At 45.2% G+C, this 27,899-nt stretch overlaps 1 protein-coding gene across 2 annotated transcripts in view; it reads left to right on the top strand.

The window, feature by feature from the left end:
• LOC140393984 (choline/ethanolaminephosphotransferase 1-like) overlaps nucleotides 1-27,899 on the top strand; it is a 52,034-nt gene that overhangs the window by 8,400 nt on the left and 15,735 nt on the right. The window contains exons 2-6 of one of the 2 annotated variants that reach the window (XM_072480704.1): nucleotides 13,813-13,960; nucleotides 19,473-19,614; nucleotides 20,227-20,311; nucleotides 25,157-25,288; nucleotides 25,855-26,013. In XM_072480704.1, the coding sequence (XP_072336805.1) occupies nucleotides 13,813-13,960; nucleotides 19,473-19,614; nucleotides 20,227-20,311; nucleotides 25,157-25,288; nucleotides 25,855-26,013 (666 nt within the window). Of the gene's footprint in view, nucleotides 1-13,812; nucleotides 13,961-19,472; nucleotides 19,615-20,226; nucleotides 20,312-21,217; nucleotides 21,303-25,156; nucleotides 25,289-25,854; nucleotides 26,014-27,899 lie in introns of both variants that reach the window. The other variant, XM_072480703.1, reaches the window with a different exon arrangement.

Raw genomic sequence — 27,899 nt, 5'->3', positions numbered from 1 at the left:
TCCAATACTGCCTCCCCTCTGGTCGGACAATCTACATACTGTGTTAGAAAAGCTTCCTGGACACACCCCTGCACAAACATCACCCCATCCAAACTATTTGATCTGAAGAGTTTCCACTCAATGTTTGAGAAGTTGAAGTCACCCATGACTACTACCCTGTGACTTCTGCACCTTTCCAAAATCTGTTTCCTAATCTGTTCCTCCACATCGCTGCTACTATTGGGGGGCCTATAGAAAACTCCTAACAAGGTGACTGTTCCTTTCCTATTTCTGACTTCAACCCATACTACCTCAGTATGCAGATACTCCTCGAACTGCCTTTCTGCAGCTGTTATACTATCTCTAATTAGCAATGCCACCCCCCACCTCTTTTACCACCCTCCCTAATCTTATTGAAACATCTATAACCAGGGACCTCCATCAACCATTTCTGCCCCTCTTCTATCCAAGTTTCCGTGATGGCCACCACATCGTAGTCCCAAGTACCAATCCATACCTTAAGTTCACCCACCTTATTCCTGATGCTTCTTGCGTTGAAGTATACACACTTCAACCCATCTCCGTGCCTGCAAGTACTCTCCTTTGTCAGTCTTCCCTTCCCCACTGCCTCACTACACGCTTTGGCTGCCTGAATATCGGCTACCTTAGTTGCTGGACTACAAATCCGGTTCCCATTCCCCTGCCAAATTAGTTTAAACCCTCCCGAAGAGTACTAGAAAACCCCCCTCCCAGGATATTAGTGCCCCTCTGGTTCAGATGCAACCCGTCCTGCTTGTACATGTCCCACCTTTCCCAGAATGCGCTCCAATTATCCAAATACCTGAAGCCCTCCCTCCTACACCATTCCTGCAGCCGCATGTTCAGCTGCACTCTCTCCCTATTCCTAGCCTCGCTATCACGTGGCACCAGCAACAAACCAGAGATGACAACTCTCTGTCCTGGCTGTTGTGGAGGAGAATGCTGAGACCCAGGCTATTAGAATAGATGGCATTGAGGTACGTAGGGAAGAGATGTTGGCAATTCTGGACAGGCTGAAAATAGATAAGTCCCCGGGGCCTGATGGGATTTATCCTAGGATTCTCTGGGAGGCCAGGGAAGAGATTTCTGGACCTTTGGCTTTGATATTTATGTCATCATTGGCTACAGGAATAGTGCCAGAGGACTGGAGGATAGCAAATGTGGTCCCTTTGTTCAAAAAGGGGAGCAGAGACAACCCCGGCAACTATAGACCGGTGAGCCTCACGTCTGTAGTGGGTAAAGTCTTGGAGGGGATTATAAGAGACAAGATTTATAATCATCTAGATAGGAATAATATGATCAGGGATAGTCAGCATGGCTTTGTGAAGGGTAGGTCATGCCTCACAAACCTTATCGAGTTCTTTGAGAAGGTGACTGAACAGGTAGACGAGGGTAGAGCAGTTGATGTGGTGTATATGGATTTCAATAAAGCGTTTGATAAGGTTCCCCACGGTCGGCTATTGCAGAAAATACGGAGGCTGGGGATTGAGGATGATTTAGAGATGTGGATCAGAAATTGGCTAGCTGAAAGAAGACAGAGGGTGATGGTTGATGGGAAATGTTCAGAATGGAGTTCAGTTACAAGTGGCGTACCACAAGGATCTGTTCTGGGGCCGTTGCTGTTTGTCATTTTTATCAATGACCTAGAGGAAGGCGCAGAAGGGTGGGTGAGTAAATTTGCAGACGACACTAAAGTCGGTGGTGTGGAAGGATGTAGCAGGTTACAGATGGACATAGATAAGCTGCAGAGCTGGGCTGAGAGGTGGCAAATGGAGTTTAATGTAGAGAAGTGTGAGGTGATTCACTTTGGAAGGAATAACAGGAATGTGGAATATTTGGCTAATGGTAAAGTTCTTGGCAGTGTGGATGAGCAGAGGGATCTAGGTGTCCATGTACATAGATCCCTGAAAGTTGCCACCCAGGTTGATAGGGTTGTGAAGAAGGCCTATGGAGTGTAGGCCTTTATTGGTAGAGGGATTGAGTTCCGGAGTCAGGAGGTCATGTTGCAGCTGTACAGAACTCTGGTACGGCCGCATTTGGAGTATTGCGTACAGTTCTGGTCACTGCATTATAGGAAGGACGTGGAGGCTTTGGAGCGGGTGCAGAGGAGATTTACCAGGATGTTGCCTGGTATGGAGGGAAAATCTTATGAGGAAAGGCTGATGGACTTGAGGTTGTTTTCGTTGGAGAGAAGAAGGTTAAGAGGAGACTTAATAGAGGCATACAAAATGATCAGGGGGTTAGATAGGGTGGACAGTGAGAGCCTTCTCCCGCGGATGGAAATGGCTGGCACGAGGGGACATAGCTTTAAACTGAGGGGTAATAGATATAGGACAGAGGTCAGAGGTAGGTTCTTTACGCAAAGAGTGGTGAGGCCGTGGAATGCCCTACCGGCAACAGTAGTGAACTCGCCAACATTGAGGGCATTTAAAAGTTTATTGGATAAGCATATGGATGATAATGGCATAGTGTAGGTTAGATGGCTTTTGTTTCGGTGCAACATCGTGTGCCGAAGGGCCTGTGCTGCGCTGTATCGTTCTATGTTCTATGACAACTCTGTCTGTCCTGGCTTTTAACTTCCAGCCTAACTCCCTAAACTCGTTTATTACCTCCACACCCCTTTTCCTACCTACGTAGGAATGCTGGGGTGGGTGTGATATGTTTGCAGCATTATCATTTTTGTTCAATTTAATGCCATCCTTAACTTATAACTTATAAGACTTAACTTAGTCTTACAACACCAGGTTAAAGTCCAACAGGTTTGTTTCAAATTACTAGTTTTCGGAGCGCAGCTCCTTCCTCAGGTGAATGAAGAGGTGGGTTCCAGAAACACCTCTTCATTCAACTGAGGAAGGAGCTGCTCACCCCAGTCCAACGCCGGCATCTCCACATCATAGATAGAACATAGAACGATACAGCGCAGTACAGGCCCTTTGGCCCACGATGTTGCACCAAAACAAAAGCCATCTAACCTACACTATGCCATTATCATCCATATAATCATCTTTAACTTAGCCACGGATAATGCTATCTTCTCTCTAAGCATCTTGCTCAATGGTTTTGTTATGTTCGTTGAGAGTTATGAAATATATCCTTAAGTATTTATCTCTGCTTATCTACTGTTATCTTTTTACCTATTTTCCCATTCCACTTTAGCCAATTATGTTCATACCCTTATAATTGCCTTTATTTAATTTTAAGACAATTTCAAATCCAAATTTCTCACCATCCAATTGAATGTGAAATTTAATGTGACAATCATGCCAATTTGGAGGATCCTTTACTCTGAGATAATTAATCCTCATTACACATTACCAGGTCTAACATCGCCTGTTTACTGGTAGGTTCCAGAATATATTATTCTAAGAAAATGTCCTGAATAGTGTCAATGAACTTGCCCTCTCGGCTACTTGTGCCACTTTGATTTGTCCAATTTATATGAAGCTTAAAATCTCTCTCAATTATTATCGTACCTTTCTTGCAAGCCCTCTTTATTTCTTGATGTCTGCTTTGTCCAACAGTGTAGATACTGTCACGGCAGTCTCTAAACCCCTCCCAGCAGTAACTTGTTTCCATTACTATTTCTTATCTCCACCCAACTGATTTCAAATTTTGATCCTCTGAAACAAGATCATTTCTCATTCCTGTACAGAACTCTCCTTTATTAACAGGGTGAAGCCACTTTTCCTTCCTTCCTGTCCTTCAAAAATGTTTGATACCCTTCAGTATTTAGCTCCCAGCCATGGTCCCTTTGCAACCATGTTTCTGTAATGGCATCATACCATATCCATTTCTTTCTATTTATGCTATTAATTCATCCATTTTGTTACGAATACGCGTTTTTTCCCAGGGTAAAGGGGTCAATTACTAGAGGGGGGCATAGGTTTAAGGTGCGAGGGCAAGGTTTAGAGGCGATGTACGAGACAAGTTTTTCACACAGGGTAGTGGGTGCCTGGAACTCGCTGCCGGAGGAGGTGGTGGAAGCGGGGATGATAGTGACGTTTAAGGGGCATCTTGACAAAAACTTGAATAGGATGGGAATAGAGGGATACGGACCCCGGAAGTGTAGAAGACTTTAGTTTAACGGCAGCATGGTCAGCGCAGGCTTGGAGGACCAAAGGGCCTGTCCCTGTGCTGTACTTTTCTTTGTTCTGCCTTTTTGCCGTTACTCTGTCCTTATTTGCTGATGCACTCATTTTGTTTTCTCCTCTTGTGTCACTCTGGTTATCATTACCCATATCGCTACCCTGCACTATTTCCTTCTCCCTTCTCTTTAATTTTCCCAATCCCCCTTCATGTGAATCCTCCCCCCACTATTTAGTTTAATGCCCTGTCTACAACTCTAGTTATACAGTTCACCAATACACTGGTTCCAGCTTGGTTCAGGTGAAGGCTGTCTGAAAAGTAAAGTTTCCTCTTTCCCCAGTATTGATGCCAGTGCTCCATGAATCAAAAATAATTTCTCTCTCTCCAACTGTTGAATCATGTGTTCATCTCTGATCTTATTTACCCTGCACCAATTTGGTCCTGGACTCGGGTAGCAATCCAATGATCATTATCCTTGTGGTTCTGCTTTTTAATTTTGTCCCTAGCTGCTCAAGCACCCTCAGCAGAACTTCTTTCTTGGTCCTTTCTATGTCATTGGTCCCCAAGTGGACCACAGCAACTTGCCTCCCAAACGGCAAGTTCCTCTCCATCCCTGCGGAGATACCCTAAACCCTGGCATTGGGCAGGCAACACCGCTTTTGGGACTTGTGCTCTCGACTGCAGAGCACAGTATCTATTATCCTAACTATACTGTCGCCGTGTGCAATTACATTTCTTTTTATATCCAGCACTTTAATGGCTTCCTGCACCACGATGCTGTGGTCAGTTTGCACATTCTCCCTTCAGTCGTTGCTCATGTCCACAAGGTGCAGGAATCTCAAATCTATTGGACAATTGAAAGATTCCTCTGTTGCTACCGTCTAGAACCTGATCGCCATAGTTGCTGCATGGATAATCACATCCTCCAGCCCCTCATAAGCCAAATCTGAAGTACCTAGCCTAAGGGGTGTGACAGCCGCCAGGAAACATTCTCCCTATTTCATTGCAGTGTCAAGCTCAGACTGCAACTCACCAACTTGGAGCCAAAGTTCCACAACCTCGGCACTTGCACTGATTATACTGGTGTCCACCAGCTCCCACATGCTGCAGCTGCAACGCATCACTTGCCGTGCCATCTTTATTGTGTATTTGACTAATTAGTATTCAAGTTTAGAAATATTATTCCACTGTTATCTGTAATTATATTAAGTAGTTTAACTCGTTAAGCTATAGATTTAATACAATATTTATATCTCCCTATGTTGTGGTAAAAAGATGGACCACTCGAGTCTGAGAGTTTCCAGTAAGCAAAAGTTTTATTCGGGCTTATGCTGGAGAAATCGTGCTGGTTGCTTTCCCAAGGATCTCTCCCAATACAAAGCATGCGTCATGATTTTATAGTCCTTGGTTCTCAAAAACACTGCTCTAAATCCCAATCACCGGTATAGCCCTACTATAAACATCACTTAACCTAAATCTAATAATAATTAATCTTTCACAGTAATGAAGTTACTGTGAAAATCCCCTCGTTGCCACACTACGGCGCCTGGTTTGGGTACACTGAGGAAGAATTCAGAATGTCCAATTCACCTGACAAGCACTTCTTGATTGTTCCAGATGTTCCCTATTATCTCAGCATTTGACCATAAGTGTTTGGGCCTAATAACGCCATCTGTTTACTTATCTCCATAACAACAAGCACCATTAATTAGGTTTATGGCTTGTGATTCTTAGCTGGTTCCAACAATACTGGCTATATTTCCCATCATGCCTAGAAAGAGCACTCGTGACTACATTTATCTACTTCTAAAGCTGTTAATGCTCATCTTATTATCAATCTTAACTTATTTCAGTTACCACATTTTACTAGATTTAAACTACTGCCTATGTTTAGAGGGATAAAATCTTTAAAACTTGCCAATCGCTTATTCGGTTTCTGTTGATTGATGGATAAATGCTACTGCTAGGCAGTTTCTGTGACGAGGCTCCTTACTTGCTTTCGGTTTTAAAGTTCTATCAGGCAGTCTCTCTAATCTATACTATAGCTTGAGAAAAACTTATCAGCGAGATCACCACCTGCACCAAATTTCCAAGTTGGCAATTTTACTTTGACGCCTCATTGCACTCTGTGCTTCCACAGATGCTGTTTTCCGAGCATCACTGGGGCTGTGCAGGGGGCAGAGAATTAAAATGACAAGATCCAAAAGATAGGGTAATGCTTGCAGACTGAATGGGAGCATTCTGGAAAGTAGGAATCCAATCTATGTTTGGTTATGCAGAGGAGACCACATCATAAGCAGCCAATACAGTTTCCTAAATTAAAAGAAAAAGATGTAAATTCCAGCTTCACTTGGAAGGACTGTTTGGCTGGTTTTGAATGGGGGCGGGGTTAAAGGCAACTGTTGCCTTTCCTGCACTTGCATTGGGGGAGGGGGACGGGGGGACTATTGGGGTGGGGAGCAGAGTGTTGCAGAGGGAATGGTCCCTTACTACTGAAAGGGGAAGGAAAGTACCTAAGTCTGGGGACCAAGTGAGTTTGTTTCTCTGTACAAAAAGCCAGCAGTTTCCTGGCAGCTGCTCTGGCTCCAGTCCCATGAGATCCCCAGCTTCCAATCTTGTCATAATTCCAAAGTCCATTCAACCCTTCAAATCTATACGAGGCCTTTGTGGAGCAATCCAGTCAGTCTCATCCCTGCCATTCCCACTCTATTTCTCTAACCGTACAAGTTTATTTCCCTCAAGTGCCCATCCAATTGCCATGTTTCCACATCAGCCACCCCCGTGAGCAGTGAGTCCCAGGTCGTAACCATTGTTCATGTACCAGCAGTCAATGGGAACAGCTTTTTTTTTTTTGTTTACCTCATCTAAACCGGTTAGAACTTTGTCCACCTTGATCAAATTTCTCCTCAATCTTCGCTGCTCCGAGAACAACCCCAGCTTCTCCAACCATAACCTCTACCTAAAATTCCTCATCCCTGGAATCTTTCTCGGAAATCTCAGCGCCCTCTCAAAACCCTGTGATCACATTCTTCCCAAAGTGTAGTTTAGTAAACTAAACTCGTGCCGTATTCTAGTTGTGACCTAGCCAGAGCTTTAACGTCCTGCATAACAGCCCTGCTTTTGTACTCTATCTCTATATATCAAGCCTAGGAATCGAACCCGGGTCCCTGGTGCTGAGACAGCAGTGCTAATCACTGCTACCGTGCCGCCCCCTTGTTTTGATACATCTCTATGGCCTCATCCCTTCTCTATCTGTGTAATTTCCTCCAGACTCCCAACCTTCCAGCACCTCTGTCCCTTCAATTCTGATTTTAATTAGTGGGAAGGCCCTGGAATCCCTTCTCTGCACATCATTCATCTAGAAATGCTTTTTAATCCATCTCTTTAAGAAAGCTTGTGGTCATGTGCCCTAACATGCTTTGATATGTCTGGTAAAACGATGATAACTCCTCTGTGAAGCTTCTTGGGGATATTTTACTGCTTTAAAGTTGTTGTCTAAATTCAACAAATCAGTGGCAACTCAGAGAAGATTCCCAGCCAATGTTCACTAAACCGGCAAGTTGCTTAAAATACTCTCGAGAACCATGGATCATGTCTCAGCTTCTCCACCGTTGGTTTATTTATCAGCTGTTTGGGGGTGCTGTCAAAGAGTTTCTTCCAAGTGTTTTCAATAGATTAGATTGTGGCTCACTGTGAAATGCAGTCACTGCCTCAGGACTGCTTATCAACCTCACCCAATAGCAACAGTCCTACTTCAAAAGAATGTGACTGCTCCCGTTCAGAAAAACAAGCTGTGTGGAAAATAAGAAACTGGAAACTGTGTGCACAGACTATTTTAGCGGGTAGTTTAATGCTTCTGACTGGCCCTAGAACCTGCTCCCGGGGGTTGGATAGGGTGGACAGTGAGAGCCTTCTCCCGCGGGGACATAACTTTAAACTGAGGGGTAATAGATATAGGACAGAGGTCAGAGGTAGGTTCTTTATGCAAAGAGTAGTGAGGCCGTGGAATGCCCTACCTGCTACAGTAGTGAACTCGCCAACATTGAGGGCATTTAAAAGTTTATTGGATAAACATATGGATGGTAATGGCATAGTGTAGGTTAGATGGCTTTTGTTTCGGTGCAACATCGTGGGCCGAAGGGCCTGTACTGCGCTGTATTGTTCTATGTTCTATAACCTGACAACACTTCCTTTCCCTCTGAAACCATTCTGAGCTGGACCAGGTTTCCAGAATGATGGACTCACCTGGTGATCTACCACCAGTCAGGCGCCCAGCAGTAAAATGGAGGCAAACTCTGGCTAGGACCCGGAATCATGCTGGGGTGCAGTGGCATCTTGCAAGGTAAATGGGGATGCGCAAATGCAGATTTCCACATGACCTCAGGAGATCAATCACTTGCTTCAGGTGCATTTCTAATACAGCAATGGGACTGTGCCATTAAGATCCTTGAGAATAATCTGCCATTCAATGAGATTGTGGGTGATTAGTTATCGGTGCCCCAGATCTCTTTACATTAAAAAAAAGAGAAAGTTATGTTTCAGTTCTGCAGACAGAGTCTTGGTCAGACCGCATCTGCGTTCATTTCCTTTAATACATCACGGGTGGCACGGTAGCACAGTGGATAGCACCGTTGCTTCACAGCGGCAGGGTCCCTGGTTCGATTCCGGGCTTGGATCATTATGCGGAGTCTGCACGTTCTCCCCATACCTGTGTGGGGTTCCTCCGGGTGCTCCGGTTTCCTCCCATCAGCCCTGAAAGACGTGCTGTTAGGTGAATTGAACATTCTGAATTCTCCCTCTGTGTACCTGAACACAGTGTGACTTCACCAGGACTTGATGGTCTGAGTTATAAGGAGAGGCTGGATAGGCTGGAACTTTATTTCCTGGAGCTTGGGAGACTTAGGGGTGACCTTATAGAGGTCTCTAAAATAATGAGGAGCATCGATAAGGGAGATGGTCGACATATTTTCTTCAAGGTAGAGAAGTCTAGAACTGGAGGGCATAGGTTTAAGGAGAGAGGGGAGAGATACAAAACAGACCAGAGGGGAAATTTCTTCAGAGGGTGGTGAGCATTTGGAATGGGCTGCCAGAGGCCGGTACAAATTTTCCCTTTAAAAAGCAGTTAGACAGTTACATGGACAGAGTGGGTGTAGAACATAGAACATACAGTGCAAAAGGAGGCCATTCAGCCCATCAGGTCTGCACCGACCCACTTAAGCCCTCATTTCCACCCTATCCCCGTAACCCAATAACTCCTAACCTTTTTGGTCACTAAGGGCAATTTATCATGGCCAATCCACCTAACCTGCACATCTTTGGACTGTGGGAGGAGACCGGAGCACCCGGAGGAAACCCACGTAGACACTGGGAGAACGTGCAGACTCCACACAGACGGTGACCCAGCGGGGAATCGAACTTGGGACCCTGGAGCTGTGAAGCCACAGTGCTATCCACTTGTGCTACCGTGCTGCCCCGTGTAGAAGGATATAGGCCATATGCAGGCAAGTGGGACTAGCTTAGTGAAAGAAACTGAGCGGCATGGACAAGCTGGGTTGAAGGGCCTGTTTCCATGCTTTAAACATCTATGACTCTGATTCAGAAAAGCACACCTTTACTCCTACCCTCTGCCACCTTGCCACTCATCTCCGATCCCATGTGACTTCACCTTCTGTACCAGTCTGCCATGAGGGACCTTGTCGAAGGCCTTACTGAAGTCCATGTAGACAACATCCATTGCCCTACCCTCATCAATCATATTTGTTACTTCCTTGGAAAACTCGATCAAGTTAGTGAGACTCGACCTCCCTTTCACAATCATGCTGCCTTTCGCTAATCCGTCCATTTGCTTCCAATTGGGAGTAAAATCTACCTTGGCCCCTCCAATAATTTCCTTACCATTGACGTAAAACTCAGCGGCCTGTAATTTCCTGGATTATCCTTGCTACCCTTCTTAAACATAGGAACAACATTAGCTATTCTCCAGTCCTCTGGGACCTCACCTGTAGCCAGTGAGGATACAAAGATTTCTGTCAATGCCTAGCAATTTCCCCCCTGACCTCCCTCAGTATCCTGGGGTAGATCCCATCAAGCCCTGGGGACTTGTCTACCTTAATGTTTTTCAAGATGCCCAACACCACCTCAATGTGACCCAGACTCTCTACACACCCTTCCCCAGACTCATCATCTACCAAGTCCATTTTGCTGAATACTGATGCAAAGTACTCCGGGCGGCATGGTAGCACTGTTGCTTTACAGCGCCAGGGACCGGGTTCGACTCCCGGCTTGGGTCACTGTCTGTGCGGAGTCGGCAATTTCTCCCCGTGGGTTTCCTCCGTGTGCTCTGGTTTCCTCCCACAAGTCCTGAAAACGTGTTTGTTAGGTGTATTGGACATTCTGAATTCTCTCTCAGTGAACCCGAGCAGGCACCGGAGTGTGGCAACTAGGGGATTTTCACAGTTACCTCATTGCAGTGTTAATGTAAGCCTACTTGTGACACCAATAAAGATTATTATTATTATTTAGTACCTCACCCATTTTCTCTGGCTCCACGCATAGATTCCGTACCCTGGCCTTGAGTAGGCCAACCCTTTCCCTGGCTACTCTCTCGTTCTTTATACGTATAAAACACCTTGGGATTTTCCTTCATCCTGTTTGCTAATTACTTTTCTTGACCCCTTTTAGCCCTCCTGACTACTTAAGTTCCTTACTACTTCCCAGCCTTCTTGCCCTTTTTCTTTTGGACTAGGCTCACAATATCCCTTGTTATCCAAGGTTCCCGAAATTAGCCATAATTATCCTCCTTCCTCACTGGTCCTGAAATCCTGGTTTGAAAGAAAACAAAGTTTTTGGGTCTCAGGGCTGCAATTAACACATCATAAAAGACTTGGGTGCATAGAATGTTGCTTTGATTAAGAGGATTAAGAGGGCAGCACAAGTGGATAGCACTGTGGCTTCACAGCGCCAGGGTCCCAGGTTCGATTCCCCGCTGGGTCACTGTCTGTGCGGAGTTTGCACGTTCTCCCCGTGTCCGCGTGGGTTTCCTCCGGGTGCTCCGGTTTCCTCCCACAGTCCAAAGACGTGCAGGTTAGGTGGATTGGCCATGCTAAATTGCCCGTAGTGTCCATAAGGGTTGGGAGGGGTTATTGGGTTGCGGGGATAGGGTGGAAGTGAGGGATCAATGTGGGTCGGTGCAGACTCGATGGGCCAAATGGCCTCCTTCTGCACTATGTTCTATGTAATCTATGATTCCCTGTGGACTTAATTAGATTTCAGCTTGGTAAGATGATGTTGTTACAGGCATTTTTGCAGAAAGCAGTTCAGTTGTGAGCTGAAGGAAGCTGTGACTAGAAGTGAAGCAGTTTGTTTGCACTGCAGTTCAGTTAATAGGTTAACGGCCTTTAAAACAGTGCAAACTTGTCTGAGAACAATGGCAGCTGAAAAACAGCTTCTGAAGAAATGCAGCCAGAGTTTCTGCATGGGTCTGGCAGGAGTGAGATCTTTTCTTTAAAACAGTGTCAAAATATATTTCTTTCTCCAAGAGCATCTCAGTAAAGCAAGTATTCTTGAGTGCTGATGGTATTTAATAGTGGATTGAAAACTGGGATAGTTTTTTTCCTTGTTTGAGTGGGAATAAAGGGGTACTTGAGGGTAATGTATTCACTGTATTGAGTAGCATTGTTTCAGAGGTAATTGTAAGCTATTTTCTTGTGTGATGTTCAAGATATTTTGATACTGTTAGTATCAGTAATAGTTTGATTTAATCTGCCATATCTCTATTTCTTGGTGCAATCACTCTTGGGAGTGAGGTATCCTTTCCTCACAGTCTTACAATTTTAAAATAAAATATTGGGGTTTCTGTCCAGTGCCCTAGACACTGGTGGGGTCTGGTCTGGGATCGTAATAGTTATTACTTCAATTGGTGAAAAGTTTTCCCCTGATTTCCATTAACTTCAGTTTTGCTAGGGCTGGTTGATGCCATACTTGGTCAAAACCTGCCTTCTCCCTCTCCCCTCATCTTATCTCTTGAATTCTATCCTTTTGTTCAGGTTTGAACCAAATCTTTAATGAAGTTTGGTGCTGACTGGTCCTAGCAGAACCCAAACTGAGTGTCAGTGAAGAGGTTATTGGTGAGTATGTGCAGTTCTGCACACAAACTCCCAGCCAGCACTTTGATTGAGAATAGACTTCTGGGGTGGCAATTGGCCGGATTAGATTTGTCTTGCTCTTGTGGTCAGCCCACACTTAGCAATTTTCCACATTGTTGGGTAGTTGCCTGTGTTGTAGCTAAGTAATTTGGCTAAAGGCACAGCTGGTTCTGGAGAACCAGTCTCCCACCAGTAAAGCTGGGATATTGTCAGGACCCGATAGCCTTTGCTATAATCAGTCACTTTTAACACTACTTTATCGCACAAAGTGAATCAAATTGGTGAAGACAGGTTTTTGTGATGACTGCATCGGTGAGCTAAATCAGTCACTGGGCACTTCTGGTTGGAGATTATTGTGAAAACCTCAGCCTTGCCTTGTGCACTGAAGTCAAATTTCCTTCCCTAAAGGATGTAAGTGACTCAAAAGGTTTTTTTTATGACAATCTGGTAACTCCATTACTGATGCTAGCTTTTTATTCCAGATTTAACTAACCAACATTAAATTCCTCAGTGGTGTGGTGGGTTTGAACTTGTCTCTGGATCATTGTTCTAGGCCTTGGCATTACTGGCCCAGTAACAAGACCACTATATTAGCATACCCGAGATGTGTGGACTTCTTTTAGGTATCGAGGGGTTGGGTTTGGAGAGGAGACTCATGGAGCTGAAGGGCATCCTTCAATTCACAGTCATGCCCAACAATGAGGTCTGATTCTGATGAAAGCAAACTACTGCAGATGCTGGTAATCTGCAATGAAGTTCCAAAGAAGTGTCATATTGGAGTGGAAGCGTTAACACTGTTTCTTTCTCCACAGATGCTGCCAGGCCTGAGTTTTTGCAGCATTTTCTGTTATTTCATGAGGTTTGATTGTTGCCTCACTTGAATTGGATGGAACCCTTGCTTATTGACCGATTGTTGTCTGTAAAATTTCATTGTGAATAACATGTCCATCTTGTCCTCATGCTTAGTATTAGGTGCTTCCTGTTGTCTCTACATCAGGCAGAGCAGACCTGATGGGTCGAATGGCCTCGTTCTGATATCTTATGGTCTATATCACTGCCATCCTCCATCACTCCCTTAATTCCAAACTCCTCAACTATATCAATCTTGTGGAGCATCTTATTAGGCCTGTGCCTGTGATTTCTCTCCTCACTCAGCTTTAGATTTCAGTAGGGCCACCATATTGCTCCCACGGGAGGGAGGCATCCTGTTGTAATATTATCCCTCCCATCCCCTGTTGTTAGACAATGCCTCAGATGCTTGAATTGGGTAAGTACATTGAGTGGAGTTGTTTGTACAGCACCTTTCAGCACCTCAACATATCCCAAATGCCTTGTAGCCAATGAAGGACAGTTATTATGATAAATTTAGTAATTTCTCTACTTGCAGTTACTTGTGATCCAGTGTATTGTTTACAATAGCAAAATAATCATTTTAAACTAATGTTACTTTAAAGTTCCGTCAGTGTTTCGTGTGTGATGCTCTTAATCCATTCTTTCACTCCCCTCCTGGTGCATTGGTTTGCTGCTGCTTTTGGGCTCATTCTGTTTTTTCTGTACTGTGCAGGCACCTCTATGGGCTTACCTCGCCTGTGCCCTGGGCCTGTTTATCTACCAGACACTCGATGCTATAGATGGGAAACAGGCTAGAAGAACCAATAGCAGTAGTCCTCTTGGAGAGCTGTTTGACCATGGTTGTGATTCACTTTCCACAGGTAGGAACTTACTTGTATTTTATGTACTGAATATAACCTTTTGTGTGCAAGTTATTATAAGCAGTATCTTAGGAGAACCACAGCAAACCCACTTGCTTTCTACCCCACTAGAACAGGGTAGAAAGCATATTAATGGATTCAACTGAGGTCCTGTATTCAAGCTTTGTGAAATAACAAGGTGCTTTCACTGCTGCTGAGGAGGATTTGATGCCCCATGTAATTGCACTCCAGAGAGAAGCTCATGAAAAAGGGATAGTGGTAATCTGGATACCAAGTTGGCAGAGTGACTGGTGGTGAAAGTTTTTAAAACCAGGATGGAGGAATATTGGGGTCTTCTAGGTCGTTACTGGGGTCCGCATCCGATGATAGGATTAACAAAAGCAAGTAACAGAAGAGATGAATGCTATGCACAATGCAAAATGTACTCCTCATGCACCCAACATGCACAATATTCTAAATAATTCCTTACGCCATGCCTTCAATGGGGAAGATGTGAACAATATTTATTTCGAAGCAGGTGTAATTTGAGCAAAATGAATGGCATTGACAGAGAGGAGATGGAAATCCCAAATTACTCAAAAAGGGGGTAAGCGGTTCGAGTACTGAGGGAATTGTGTAGAATTAACAGTCCGGAAATGGACCATTTGACTGCAGTGGCCATTTCTCTTCTCATCATACTTCATCTCACCCTATCACCATATCATTTTATTCCTTTCTCTCTCCTGTACAATGTGGGAGAGTGTGAAATTGTCCATTTTGGTGGGGGAAAAAAAAAGTATATCTAAATGGCAAGAGGATGCAAAGGGATCTGGGTGTCCTAGTGTGTGAATCACATGCTACTATCACAGGCTAGTATGCATGTACAGCAAGTAATTAGGAAATTATCACGTGAGGAGAATTGAATACAAAAGTAGGGAGGATTTGCCTCAGTTATACAAAGCATTAGTGAGTCCACATCTGGAGTATTGTGTACAGCATTGGCCTCCTTGTTGTGATGAATGTAGGAATTTCCGATGTATTATATGTATTTGGTGCAGTAGGGGTTAAAAGCCTAAATTAGTCTGAGTGTGACCGCTGCAGTGGTGTTTTTAAAAATCATGGTTGTCAAGATAGCTAGACTTTCTGAGAGCCAGAGGTGTAATTAAAGCATTGTGAAAACTTGGACTAATGGATTTTATTTTTGTTTCGATTAAGATGGTTCCCTGTGGAGCAGTTCATTAGAGACATTGTGTTTCAGCTTGGTAAGATGTAACTAAGGGGAGGAGATAGAGCATCAGGCATTTTGAAGAAAAATAGTTTACTTTTAAATTGGGGTGTGAACAGAAGTCATGCATCTGCTCTTGATACAGTTCAGTTGAAGATCTGTCTGTAGACAGACTAGCAGTTTCTTTCCAAGCAGAGTTTTTGTTAGTCCTGGAAGTCAACCCATTTGGACAGTTTCTGAAGGATTCAGCTAGAGCTCCTTGTATTGTTCTGACAGGATTCAGGTCTACCTCTTAAAAGAGTCTCAAAGAACATTTCTTAAGCAAGTATGCCTGGGTCTGCTAACTATTTAAAAGTGGCGTTGACCTGAGATGGTTTTGTTTAAGTGGAAATAAAGATAGCAATTAAGGGACAGCACGGTAGCATTGTGGATAGCACAATTGCTTCACAGCTCCAGGGTCCCAGGTTCGATTCCGGCTTGGGTCACTGTCTGTGCGGAGTCTGCACATCCTCCCCGTATGTGCGTGGGTTTCCTCCGGTTTCTTCCCACAGTCCAAAGATGTGCAGGTTAGGTGGATTGGCCATGATAAATTGCCCTTAGTGTCCAAAATTGCCCTTAGTGTTGGGTGGGGTTACTGGGCTATGGGGATTGGGTGTAGGTGTTGACCTTGGATAGGGTGCTCTTTCCAAGAGCAGGTGCAGTCTCGATGGGCCGAATGGCCTCCTTCTGCACTAAAATTCTATGTTCTATGTCTATCTATGTTATTGTGCCACTGTTTTGATTAGCATTGTTTAAGGAGTATTTGTAAGCTTTTTTTCTTGTGTGATGTTAAAGATATTTTAATACTGTGCCAGTAATAAAGTTTGTTTTAAAATCCCATAACCATATTGCTTTGTAGAAACACTCCTGGGGTGAGGTATCCTTTCTTCACAGTCTTACAAAATTAAAATAAAATTTGGGGATTTCTGTCCAGTATCCTCACCCCTGTTGAGGTTGGACCCGGAATCATGATATTATTTAAAGAAAGTTGTAAATGCATTGGAAGAAGTTCAGAAGTTTGCTAGACTAATATCTGGAATGGGCAGGTAGGTTTCTTATGAAGAAAGGTTAGATGGGCTGAACGTGTCCACTGAAGCTTAAGAGAGAACTTGACTAAATGTTTGATTAACAAGGGGATGAAAGGTTATCGAGGGTCGACCGGGATGTGGGATTGAGGTTACAATCCGATCAGTCAATGATTTTACTGAATGGTGGGGCAGGATCGAGAGGCCAAGTGACCTACTCCTTCTAATTTGTATGTTCATGTGACAATCACACAATAATTCAGCACAAAAGAGGCCCTTCAGCCCATCGAGTCTACACCGATGCATGAAAAACACCCGATCTGCCAATCCTAATCCCGTTTGCCAGCACTTGGCCCATCTAACCTCCCTGGACACTAAAGGACAGTTTAACATGGCTAATCCACCTAACCTGCAAATCTTTGGATTGTGCGAGGAAATCGGAGCACCCGGAGGAAACCGACACAGGAAGAAAGTGCAAACTCCACACAGACTAGCACTCGAGGCTAGAATTGAACCTAGGTCCCTGGTGCTGTGATGCAGCAGTACTAAACACTGTGCCACCTGTTCTTTAAGCAACAATCCCACATGGGCTGTGCAATACTATAACTTATCAAAATTAGACTTTCAAAAATCTCTACATGAAAGGGCATTGATCAACTCAAAGCCATGAGATTGAAGATTGTTGTGAAATTGGATGAAGGGTATAAAACAAGGATTCCAAAATTGGTCAAAATCATAGGTTGTACCAAGCAGGGAGGGGCAGTAGAATTTTAGCTGGCAACTCAAATTACAGAGTGAGCTGAATAAAATATATATGTGGGAAGAAGACTGGGAGATGAAAGTTAATTCGGGCAATAATAAAGTGCTGCACAAGGGGAGGAGAAATGAGTACCAGACATACTGCATGGTGTTGAAATAACGAAGGATGAGGCTGAGAACGATGGGTGGCCCTAAAACATGCCCAACAATGCAGCAACCAGCACATCCAAGTGAATTTATAAACAAGGAATGCTGATCACACTGACCCAACTTACCTCTGTGCCTGGTGTTGGCCAGGCCTGCTGGGCGGCCCCTGCCCAGTGCTGGCCAGGCCTGCTGGGCGGCCCCTGCCCAGTGCTGGCCAGGCCTGCTGGGCGGCCCCTGCCCAGTGCTGGCCAGGCCTGCTGGGCGGCCCCTGCCCAGTGCTGGCCAGGCCTGCTGGGCGGCCCCTGCCCAGTGCTGGCCAGGCCTGCTGGGCGGCCCCTGCCCAGTGCTGGCCAGGCCTGCTGGGCGGCCCCTGCCCAGTGCTGGCCAGGCCTGCTGGGCGGCCCCTGCCCAGTGCTGGCCAGGCCTGCTGGGCGGCCCCTGCCCAGTGCTGGCCAGGCCTGCTGGGCGGCCCCTGCCCAGTGCTGGCCAGGCCTGCTGGGCGGCCCCTGCCCAGTGCTGGCCAGGCCTGCTGGGCGGCCCCTGCCCAGTGCTGGCCAGGCCTGCTGGGCGGCCCCTGCCCAGTGCTGGCCAGGCCTGCTGGGCGGCCCCTGCCCAGTGCTGGCCAGGCCTGCTGGGCGGCCCCTGCCCAGTGCTGGCCAGGCCTGCTGGGCGGCCCCTGCCCAGTGCTGGCCAGGCCTGCTGGGCGGCCCCTGCCCAGTGCTGGCCAGGCCTGCTGGGCGGCCCCTGCCCAGTGCTGGCCAGGCCTGCTGGGCGGCCCCTGCCCAGTGCTGGCCAGGCCTGCTGGGCGGCCCCTGCCCAGTGCTGGCCAGGCCTGCTGGGCGGCCCCTGCCCAGTGCTGGCCAGGCCTGCTGGGCGGCCCCTGCCCAGTGCTGGCCAGGCCTGCTGGGCGGCCCCTGCCCAGTGCTGGCCAGGCCTGCTGGGCGGCCCCTGCCCAGTGCTGGCCAGGCCTGCTGGGCGGCCCCTGCCCAGTGCTGGTTTGGATCATATCTCATTCTTCCAAATTCTAGGAATAGAAACCAAGTCTTTGCGATCTCGCCTCGTACGACAATCCCCTCATCTCAAGACGACTCCGAGTCTCACTAATGACGTATTAACTCTCCTTGATTGCAGTACTTTGGTCATTTTTTTATGGCTTGAAGTAATACATATTTGTCTCCGGTTAACGTATTAATTCTTTAAATGTCAGCCATTGATCATCTACTGTCACACTTTTAATCTAGCTTCCCAATTTACTTTAACTGCATATAGTTTTCTTTGTTTAGATTTAAGACTTTGGTTTTGGACGTAACTGTGTCAGTTTCAATCTCCATATAAAATTCTATCATATTATGGACATTCTTCCCTGGAGGCCCCTTTCCGACGAGGCCACTAGTTAACCTTTTCTCATTGCATAATACTCTATGCAAAAACCTATGTTTTCTAGTTGGTTCCTCGATATACTGAAAACTATCTTGTACAAGTTCCAGGACCTTGTCCTTCATGTTATTGCTGCAAAGATGCTGTACTTTGTCTAGCTGAAGATTAAAGTCCCTCAGGATTACTATATTACCCTTATTGCAAGCACCTCTAATTCCCTGATGTATACTCTTCCCTACACTACAACTATTGTTAGTAGGTTTGAACAACTCTCATCGTTGTTTTCTGTCTCATGCTGTGTCTTAGCTCCATCTAAACTTCTTTTAGTTGATTTTTCTTCTCTGTCTTTGTCGTATATTTTATTAGGGCAAAGCTCCTTTTCTGTTTTGCTGATCTCATCTAAAAGTTAAGTAGCCTGCAAGGTGTAGTTACCAACCCTGGTCATTTTGCAATTATAACGAATGGCTATTGGTCAAATCTATTCAATTCTATCTCTGCTATTCATCTAATTTGTAGCAAATGTTTCACGCATTCAGTTCGAATACCTTAAACCCTGATGAGTTTGTCTCTGTTCAATAGAGCAGCTCCAGCTTCTCTCTACATTCCCATCTTTGTATTTGAAGCCCCAAAGTGCCACATTGAGGGAGGTATTCCGTAACCTCTGCCTGAGGGTTACGCAGGGATTTGTGTTGAGGGAAAAATGTGCCTGATTTCTTAACATCTATTGTGATATCCCTGGTGGCTGAATTGAATAGAGCGATGGACTGGAAGGTGTGATGTTGTTCCTCGCTGTTCTTAGATAGGCTTGCAGACCTGGTTTAATCTTGGATACTGTGCTCCTTAACAGAACTGTTTTTGGGGCTGCAGTGATGGTGCTAGACCATCTACAGATGGGAGGTGTGCTTTATCCTTGTGGTCGATGTCTTTTTTACATAGTAAATTCTGCTCATTTCCATTCCAGTCTTTGTGGTCCTTGGAATCTGCATCGCTGTGCAGCTGGGCACGAACCCAGACTGGATGTTCTTCTGCTGCTTTGCTGGAGTCTTCATGTTCTACTGTGCACACTGGCAGACATATGTCTCTGGGACACTGCGCTTTGGGATGTGAGTATTAAATAGGTGCTGGGGAGATAGTGAAGCACACTGCCTTCTGAAAAATGAAAATCCAGATCCACAAACACACTCCCTGTGGTGGCCTGTCTGAGCTCCCTGAACACACAGGAAGGCCCGAGTGGAGCATGAGCCCGTTGGGACAAACCGCCTCTTCTATGCTGCATATCCTATGTAACATTGTGTATCTCACCTGTTCTTCTATCTCTTTATGCAGGTATGTAAAACTCAGATGCTCACTGATCTTTAGCTGATAAATGAAGTTCAAACACTAATGAGCTTCAGCATGGATGTGTGTTTTAACTGTAGTCACCAGACACAATGTGGTCAGGCACCTAGTTTTTCACTATTTCAAAGAACTCAAGTGTAAATTGCACTGCCTGTTTTTGACTCTGCCTCTGGTGGAGCCACAAGCTGCAGCCAGTGTTGTGTCCCTCAGTGCTGTCAGTTGGCTGACAGCAAGGCCTGTGCCCCTCTAGCAGGGAGTTAAACTGCACTGTGAACTGTTCCATTGAGCAGCGTTACTCTAGCGCAGTGCTTCTTTGCATCTAGTTCTGTTTTTCTTGTTTATGGTGTTTCATTGTTTTATGATTCTCTAACTGACAGATTCGATGTCACAGAAGCTCAGCTCTGTATTGTAGTTGCACAAGTTGTGACAGTGATTGTGGGGCCTTCACTGTGGAATATTCCGGTAAACACCAGCATTTTGGGTGACTGCATGTTGACTGTAACCAATCAGACTGCTCCTCTATCACACACCGTAGCCAATCAGTAACACCTTTCACCTCTTCAGACCCCCTAGATTCCCATCATATACCATTGATAATTAACCCTTGAAAGGGCTGTCAAGACTCCAGTGCAGAAACACATGGCTTCCATTAAAGTTGCACTGCATCCAAATTCTTTAAATTGGCTGGGTGATGTGAAGCACCAAGTTAAATTCTCGGGGCTCTGAAGCTCAGTATGTGTGTATGTGTGTGGGGGGTAGTCTAGGATTTTAGTCGTTTGCAAGATACTTTTTTAAACTGTAGTACCAGAATGTCTTGCATTTAATCTCTGTCTCCCTTTGTCCTCTGGTGGTGATGAGCCCTCACTGGGACATGAACTGTACTTTAGCCCCCAGCAGCATGCTGGTGCCTTACTCAACATCCATTCTTTACAATGGGATTAGCATCAGCAGGTATTCCATTTCAAGAGCTCCAGCTGAGCCCGATTTTTAAACACCCAACTCCCCTCACCAGGCACATGCTTTCAGTAGAGACAGCTGGATGGCATTCAGGAGAAGGAGCTCTTGACCTCTTTCTCAGCCTAAAGGCACTGAGGCCGATTAGAATAAGGCTGTCATTATCCCAAATTGAGATTGACTAACTTGGTGCAGACTGCCTCTTCTTCTGGAGGAGCGAGTTGCTCTTGATGGTCAAAGAGACTTCATGCTGATGAATTGCGAATGGTGTGTTAGCTAGAGTGCAAAGCGGACTAATGGAGCACGTTACTCTATTGGTTTGGTGCATGATGGAGCTGCAGTTGCTTCGCTTGGGATGCACTAATTACCAATGAGTGGCTCTAATACTGATTTCTGCTTTTCTCACCCAATCAGAATTGATGTGACTGAAGTGCAAATCTTCATAATTACCCTGTTTTTATTGGCTGCGAGTGGAGGAACTGCATTTTGGGAATCAATGGTAATTAATAGCATATCTGAATTCTGAGCCTGTTTACCTTGGGGAAGGATGGGGAGTTGGGAGGGTAGGAGTGGGGGGGGGGGGGGGCTTGTCTGGGGTGGAGACTGAACTATTTTTCCTGGAAAGAATGTTGAGGGGGACATAAAGCTGCAGGTTTATAAAGCTGTGTTGATGATCTTCCACCAGCTGATTTGCTTTCTCCTTTCACTGATACACAGAAATCTACTCCAGATTCTTACTCATTCAGTTACGTTTCGTGAAGTTTAGTTCTGTTCAGTGCAATGGTGGATTATGTTTTATTTTTGCCAGCTCCATTTTAAGCACTGAGATCGTTGAATAGTTTGTGTGAAACTCTGCACGGTACTCTCTTAAAGCACCGTGCCAGTCTATCTGGTTCCCAGTGTGGCAAACAGGAAAAAACAAGATAGATCGAGCAGAGCCCAAGTGGATCTGTGACCAAAGTGGGATCCTGACCCAGCAGAATCCAGGTTCTTCTGTGATCTGGCTAAGATGATTTGCTTTACTTGAAGTAATTAAATGCCATTCAATTTGTTACGGTTACTGTTGCTAGCCTCACTGTGTTAAGCGCAATAGACCTGGATCAGCACAATGCAAACCTGACTGGCTTCAATGTATGCCTCACTGAGATGGTTATGGAAATGGTGGTAATACTGAATGTTGCTGGATTAAACTCTCTCCCCCTTGCACACTACCTACTTTACCAGTATAATGCTCTCCAGTTTTGTAAGTCTAAAAACAGCAACAACAATTTGCAATGTAATAAAATACCCCAAAATGCTTTGGTGTTTTACCAGACACTTTGACAGAGCTTCGTAGGCAGTTTAAAGAAAAGGGGGTTGGTGTAATCTCAGCTACTGCTTCATTAATCTTTCCTCCATCATAAGATCAGAAGTGGGAATGTTTGCTGATGATTGCACATGTTCACTACCATTCGCAATTCTTCAGAGAATGAAAGCAGTCCTTGCTGTATGCAAGAGGACCTGGACAACAATACAGACTTTGGCTCATAGGTGGCAGGTAACGTTTGTGCCGTGTAAATATCTGGCATTTCTCCCTGACATTCATTGGCATTACTATCAATGAATTACCCTGCAATCGGCAACCTGGAGGTTGCTGTTGACCAGAGATTAAACTAGACCATCCACATAAACGTTGCGGCTACAGGAGCAGGTCAAAGGCTGGGAATTACGCAGCAAATAACACTACTTGATATACCGTACCCCTAGAAGCATATCCACCATCTACAGGGCAGAAGTCAGGAGTGTGATGGAACACACTGCTTCCCTGGATGAGTGCAGATTTAATTTTTTAGTAGCTTTGTGTATTAAGGATATGAGATATTTTTCAGGTAGAGATTAATCATCTTTATTATTGTCACAAGTAGGCTTACATTAACACTAATGAAGTTACTGTGAAAATCCCCTAGTTGCCACATTCCGGTGCCTGTTCGGGTACATAGAGGGAGAATTCCGAATGTCCAATTCACCTAACAGCACATCTTTCGGGACTTGTGGGAGGAAACCAGAGCACCCAGAGGAAACCCACGCAGACATGGGGAGAACGTGCAGACTCCGCACAGACAGTGACCCAAGCAGGAATCTAACCTGGGACCCTGGCACTGTGAAGCCACAGTGCTAACCACTGTGCTCCCGTGCCACCATCTTCCCTCATTGAATGGTGGGATAGGCAAAAGAGACTGAATGGCTTCCTCATTGCCCTTTCCTAGTTTTGATTACTTGTATTTTTCCAAATGAGGAGTTATCACTCTGCCTCAAATTCCTGGCATCTCCTGGATGGGCAGTTGTATCTTGGATGGTGAGGGAGTCAGTTGTCAAACCTCACGAAGTATATAACAAAAGTCCACTCGAAGAAATTCAATATGTGCCTTCTGTGCAGATCAGGTGGGTCTGAAACCTCTGCTCATGGAGACCTGCTGTTTCCAAACTGAGACCATTAAATGGGTGGTATAATACACAAGCACTAATGTACACCCCTAGACTTTGTCCCATTCCTCAGAGTGCACTCGCTCTCTCAGGTTCATTTTGGAATGGAAATGTGCAGAGCACAAAGCTGAGAAGTTTTTTAATACAGGCTTCATCCCATCTGGCTGGTAATTCTCAATCTACAAACGGGATATTCAACCTCTGGGGTTAAAGGTTGGAGAAACAAGCAGAGGTTCTGAATCTTTATTTGTTGCACACAAGGATTGGAAAGGTCCCAGAGCAGGAGTGGTGCCAGTTTTGCAGAAGGAGAAAGCTTGAGAAAGCTGAGAAGATTAACCAAGCCAGGTGGGGGGAAAGTGGCAGAATATCTCTGCCCACACAAGCAGAGGTGTTGCATAGGGATCTTCTTTTAGTGAGCATTAAAGGATTTTAGACCTTGCTTCATAATGTGTGTCATCTCTAGATTGAAACAGACTTGAGGTCAACCTCCTCATCCCTCATCTGTTCGACTCCGGAGGAAAAGGCTTGGTGTGGATGTTGGCACTACCTGATAAGCTGCAGCATTGATTGTCCTGTGGAGCGCTTTCACCCATCTAGGTAGCACAAAACCAACTCCACATCTTGGTCATCCAAGGCCCCAGCAATGTCCAGTGGTTTGTACCATTTATCCTGCTACCTCCATGACACCGAACTGAAACCATGCTGGAAGTAGCAAATGCTAATCGGTGTGGCAACAGTTCATGATTCTGAACTGCTTGATTAAGATGCATTCACTCCACCCATTCTGGTTACATTTTTTAAATGGTTATCAATGGTTAGGGCAGCACGGTAGCATTGTGGATAGCACAATTGCTTCACAGCTCCAGGTTCGATTCCGGCTTGGGTCACTGCGGAGTCTGCGCATCCTCCCCGTGTGTGTGTGTGTGTGTGTGTGTGTGGATTTCCTCCAGGTGCTCCGGTTTCCTCCCACAGTCCAAAGATGTGCAGGTTAGGTGGATTGGCCATGCTAAATTGCCCCTTAGTGTCCAAAACTGCCCTTAGTGTTGGGTGGGGTTATGGGGATAGGGTGGAGATGTGGACCTTGGGTAGGGTGCTCTTTCCAAGAGCTGGTGCAGACTCGATGGGCCGAATGGCCTCCTTCGGCACTGTAAATTCTATGAAAATTCTATAAAAATTAAAGCTCACAATGGGGAATTTTCAGTATTCCTTCATCAGATGAGCTTCAGGTTGATCCTGGCAGCTGAACCTTTCCTTTTGATGGGCATGTATCTCTCTCTCTCTCTCTCTCTCTCTCCTGACATCCCTACCGTAATCCTGTTCACTGGTATGTGGAGTATGCCTAGAGCTGGAAAGCCCTGTTGGGGGTAATTTTCATGAGGCAACTAAGAACATTTTCTTCACCTGCTTCAATGTGCATCTTCTTGCACACTTTTTTGAAGACGTTTTTGATGTAGTTCTCTAAATAAAGCAGCTCCAGTGTGAATGTTGTGCAGTCCTGCAGCAAAACTGGAGTACCTTGGGTTTATAATTTAGAATAAGAGACATTTAGCAGGTGCTGTTATAGAGGTGATATGGTTAAAATGGAATATCATTTTACTGAGAGTTAGACAAGGGGAGGGACACGAGTTCCAGCTTGTAAAGAGCAATTTTAGGACTGATATCAGAAATTATTCTTCATATGCTGATCACTGAGTAGTGGAGGCCAAAACTCTGACATCACTTGTGGGTCTGGATGCTGCTCTAGGGGGAAAAAGCTGTTGGATCTTTGAGATGAATGGGCCAAAGTGGTCTGATGGGCCGTCTCACAATATTTGTCTTCAGTTTTAGCAGTGAATTCTAGGTGCTTTTTTATCATTCTTATCTTCTCTTTAATTATTTTTCCCTGTAAAGATCCCAGTGTTGGAAATACAAGTTAAAATCGTTCCTGCTCTCCTTGTGGTAGCAGGTGGCATCTTCTCCTGTACTAACTACTTCACGGTCATCTTCACTGGTGGTGTTGGCAAGAATGGCTCCACGATAGCAGTAAGCGACTGTTCGCCTGCGCACGGTTGGGGGTGGGGGGGAGAGGGAACGCGTCAGGCCAGTGGTGGAAATTGGTTAATTGGGATGAGTGGTAGCTGCAATAGTAAGGGTGCTAAATCACAGATACCCCTGTGGGGGAGGGAGGGGGCAGGCATTGGGACAAAAAGAAATGGATTTAAAAAGGGTCAAGATGAAGGCGGGAGTTTAGTCTGAAGTTGTTGAACTCAATTGTTAATTCCAGCAGGCTGTAACGCGCCTCATCGGAAAATGAGGTGCTGCTCCTCCAGTTTGCGTTGGGTATCACTGCAACATTGCAGGGGGCCAAGGAAGGACATAAGAGCAAGATGGCGAGTTAAAATGGCAAGAGATAGGGAGCTCGGGCTTATGGTTGCAAACGGACCGAAGGTGTTTTGCAAAGCGGTCACCCGGTCTATGTTTAGTCTGGGGGTGGGATGTCTGACTGGAGCACATCCTATGCCATCAGCATGGGTATGGTTTCTCTAGACGGGTAATGAGAGTGTGCAATGACTGACACTATTAATCACATGAATTGTTATGTTTCACAGGGTACGAGTGTGCTCTCACCATTCCTGCACATTGGGGCAGTTATAATACTGGCATTGATGATCTACAAGAAATCTACCAGCCGACTCTTTGAGAATAATCCTTGTCTCTACATCCTCGCTTTTGGTTTTGTTTCTGCAAAAATAACCAATAAATTAGTGGTACGTACCCTTTTCTATGGATAGCTGCTCTCCTCCACCTATACACAAGAACATAAGAACTAGGAGCAGGAGTAGGTCATCTGGCCCCTCGAGTCTGCTCTGCCATTCAATGAGATCATGGCTGATCTTTTGTGGACTCAGCTCCACTTTCCGGCCCGAACACCGTAACCCTTAATCCCTTTATTCTTTAAAAAAACTATCTATCTTTATCTTAAAAACATTTAATGAAGGAGCCTCAACTGCTTCACTGCGCAAGGAATTCCATAGATTCACAACCCTTTGGGTGAAGAAGTTCCTCCTAAACTCAGTCCTAAATCTACTTCCCCTTATCTTGAGGCTATGCCCCCTAGTTCTGTTTTCACCTGCCAATGGAAACAACCTGCCTGCATCTATCCTATCCCCTTCATAATTTTATATGTTTCTATAAGATCCCCCTTCATCCTTCTAAATTCCAACGAGTACAGTCCCAGTCCACTCGACCTCTCCTCGTAACCCAATCCCTTCAGCTCTGGGATTAACCTAGTGAATCTCTTCTGCACACCCTCCAACGCCAGTACGTCCCTTCTCAGGTAAGAAGACCAAAACTGGACACAATACTCCAGGTGTGGCCTCACTAACACCTTATACAATTGCAGTATAACCTCCCTAGTTTTGAACTCCATTCCTCGAGCAATGAAGGACAAAATTCCATTTGCCGCCTTAATCACCTGTTGCACCTGTAAACCAACTTTTTGCAACTCATGCACTAGCACACCCGGGTCTCTCTGCACAGCAGCATGTTTTTATATTTTATCATTTAAATAATAATTCCTTTTGCTGTTATTCCTACCAAAATAGATAACCTCACATTTGTCAACATTGTATTCCATCTGCCAGACCCTAGCCCATTCACTTAACCTATCCAAATCCCTCTGCAGACGTCCGGTATCCTCTGCACTTTTTGCTTTACCATTCATCTTGGTGTCGTCTGCAAACTTGGACACATTGCCCTTGGTCCCCAACTCCAAATCATCTATGTAAATTGTGAACAATTGTGGGCCCAACACTGATCCCTGAGGGACACCACTAGCTACTGATTGCCAACCAGAAAAACACCCATTAATCCCCACTCTTTGTTTTCTATTAATTAACCAATCCTTTATCCATGCTACTACTTTACCTTTAATGCCATGCATCTTTATCTTATGCAGCAACCTTTTGTGTGGCACCTTGTCAAAGGCTTTCTGGAAATCCAGATATACCACATCCATTGGCTCCCCGTTATCTACCGCACTGGTAATGACCTCTCAAAATTCCATTAAATTAGTTAGGCACGACCTGCCCTTTCTGAACCCATGCTGCGTCTGCCCAATGGGACAATTTCCATCCAGATGCCTCGCTATTTCTTCCTTGATGATAGATTCCAGCATCTTCCCTACTACCAAAGTTAAGCTCACTTGCCTATAATTACCCGCTTTCTGCCTACCTCCTTTTTTAAACGGTGTCACGTTTGCTAATTTCCAATCCGCTGGCACCAGTTCAATATCACCATTATGACCTAGATTTTGCAACTTCAAATCTCTCAATTGATTATGAGAGGCCGTGGTCATAGTGGAATCTTGTGATATCTTAAGCTATCTTTTGATGCTGATCATGTTTGATCTGGGTTTGCCTTGTGTTAGATGTGTCAGCAGCATTGCAGTTGGTCCCACTCTCGTTTAAGTCAGAAGAAGGTAATGGGTTCAAATTCCACCCTCGAGACCGAATCATTTAATCTAGACTAACACTCCAGTGCAGTATTTAGTAGAGTTACTATTTTCAACCATCTGCCCATCTTGGAATATGTAAAAGATCGTGTGCAGTTTTCCCAGTGACCTGACCAATATTTATCCCTCAACCAACATATC

This window comes from Scyliorhinus torazame, chromosome 17, assembly GCF_047496885.1.
Source record: "Scyliorhinus torazame isolate Kashiwa2021f chromosome 17, sScyTor2.1, whole genome shotgun sequence".
Lineage (NCBI taxonomy): Eukaryota > Metazoa > Chordata > Chondrichthyes > Carcharhiniformes > Scyliorhinidae > Scyliorhinus > Scyliorhinus torazame.
The sequence above is the reverse complement of the archived record's forward strand: the minus strand, read 5'-3'. Positions and strand labels throughout refer to the sequence as shown.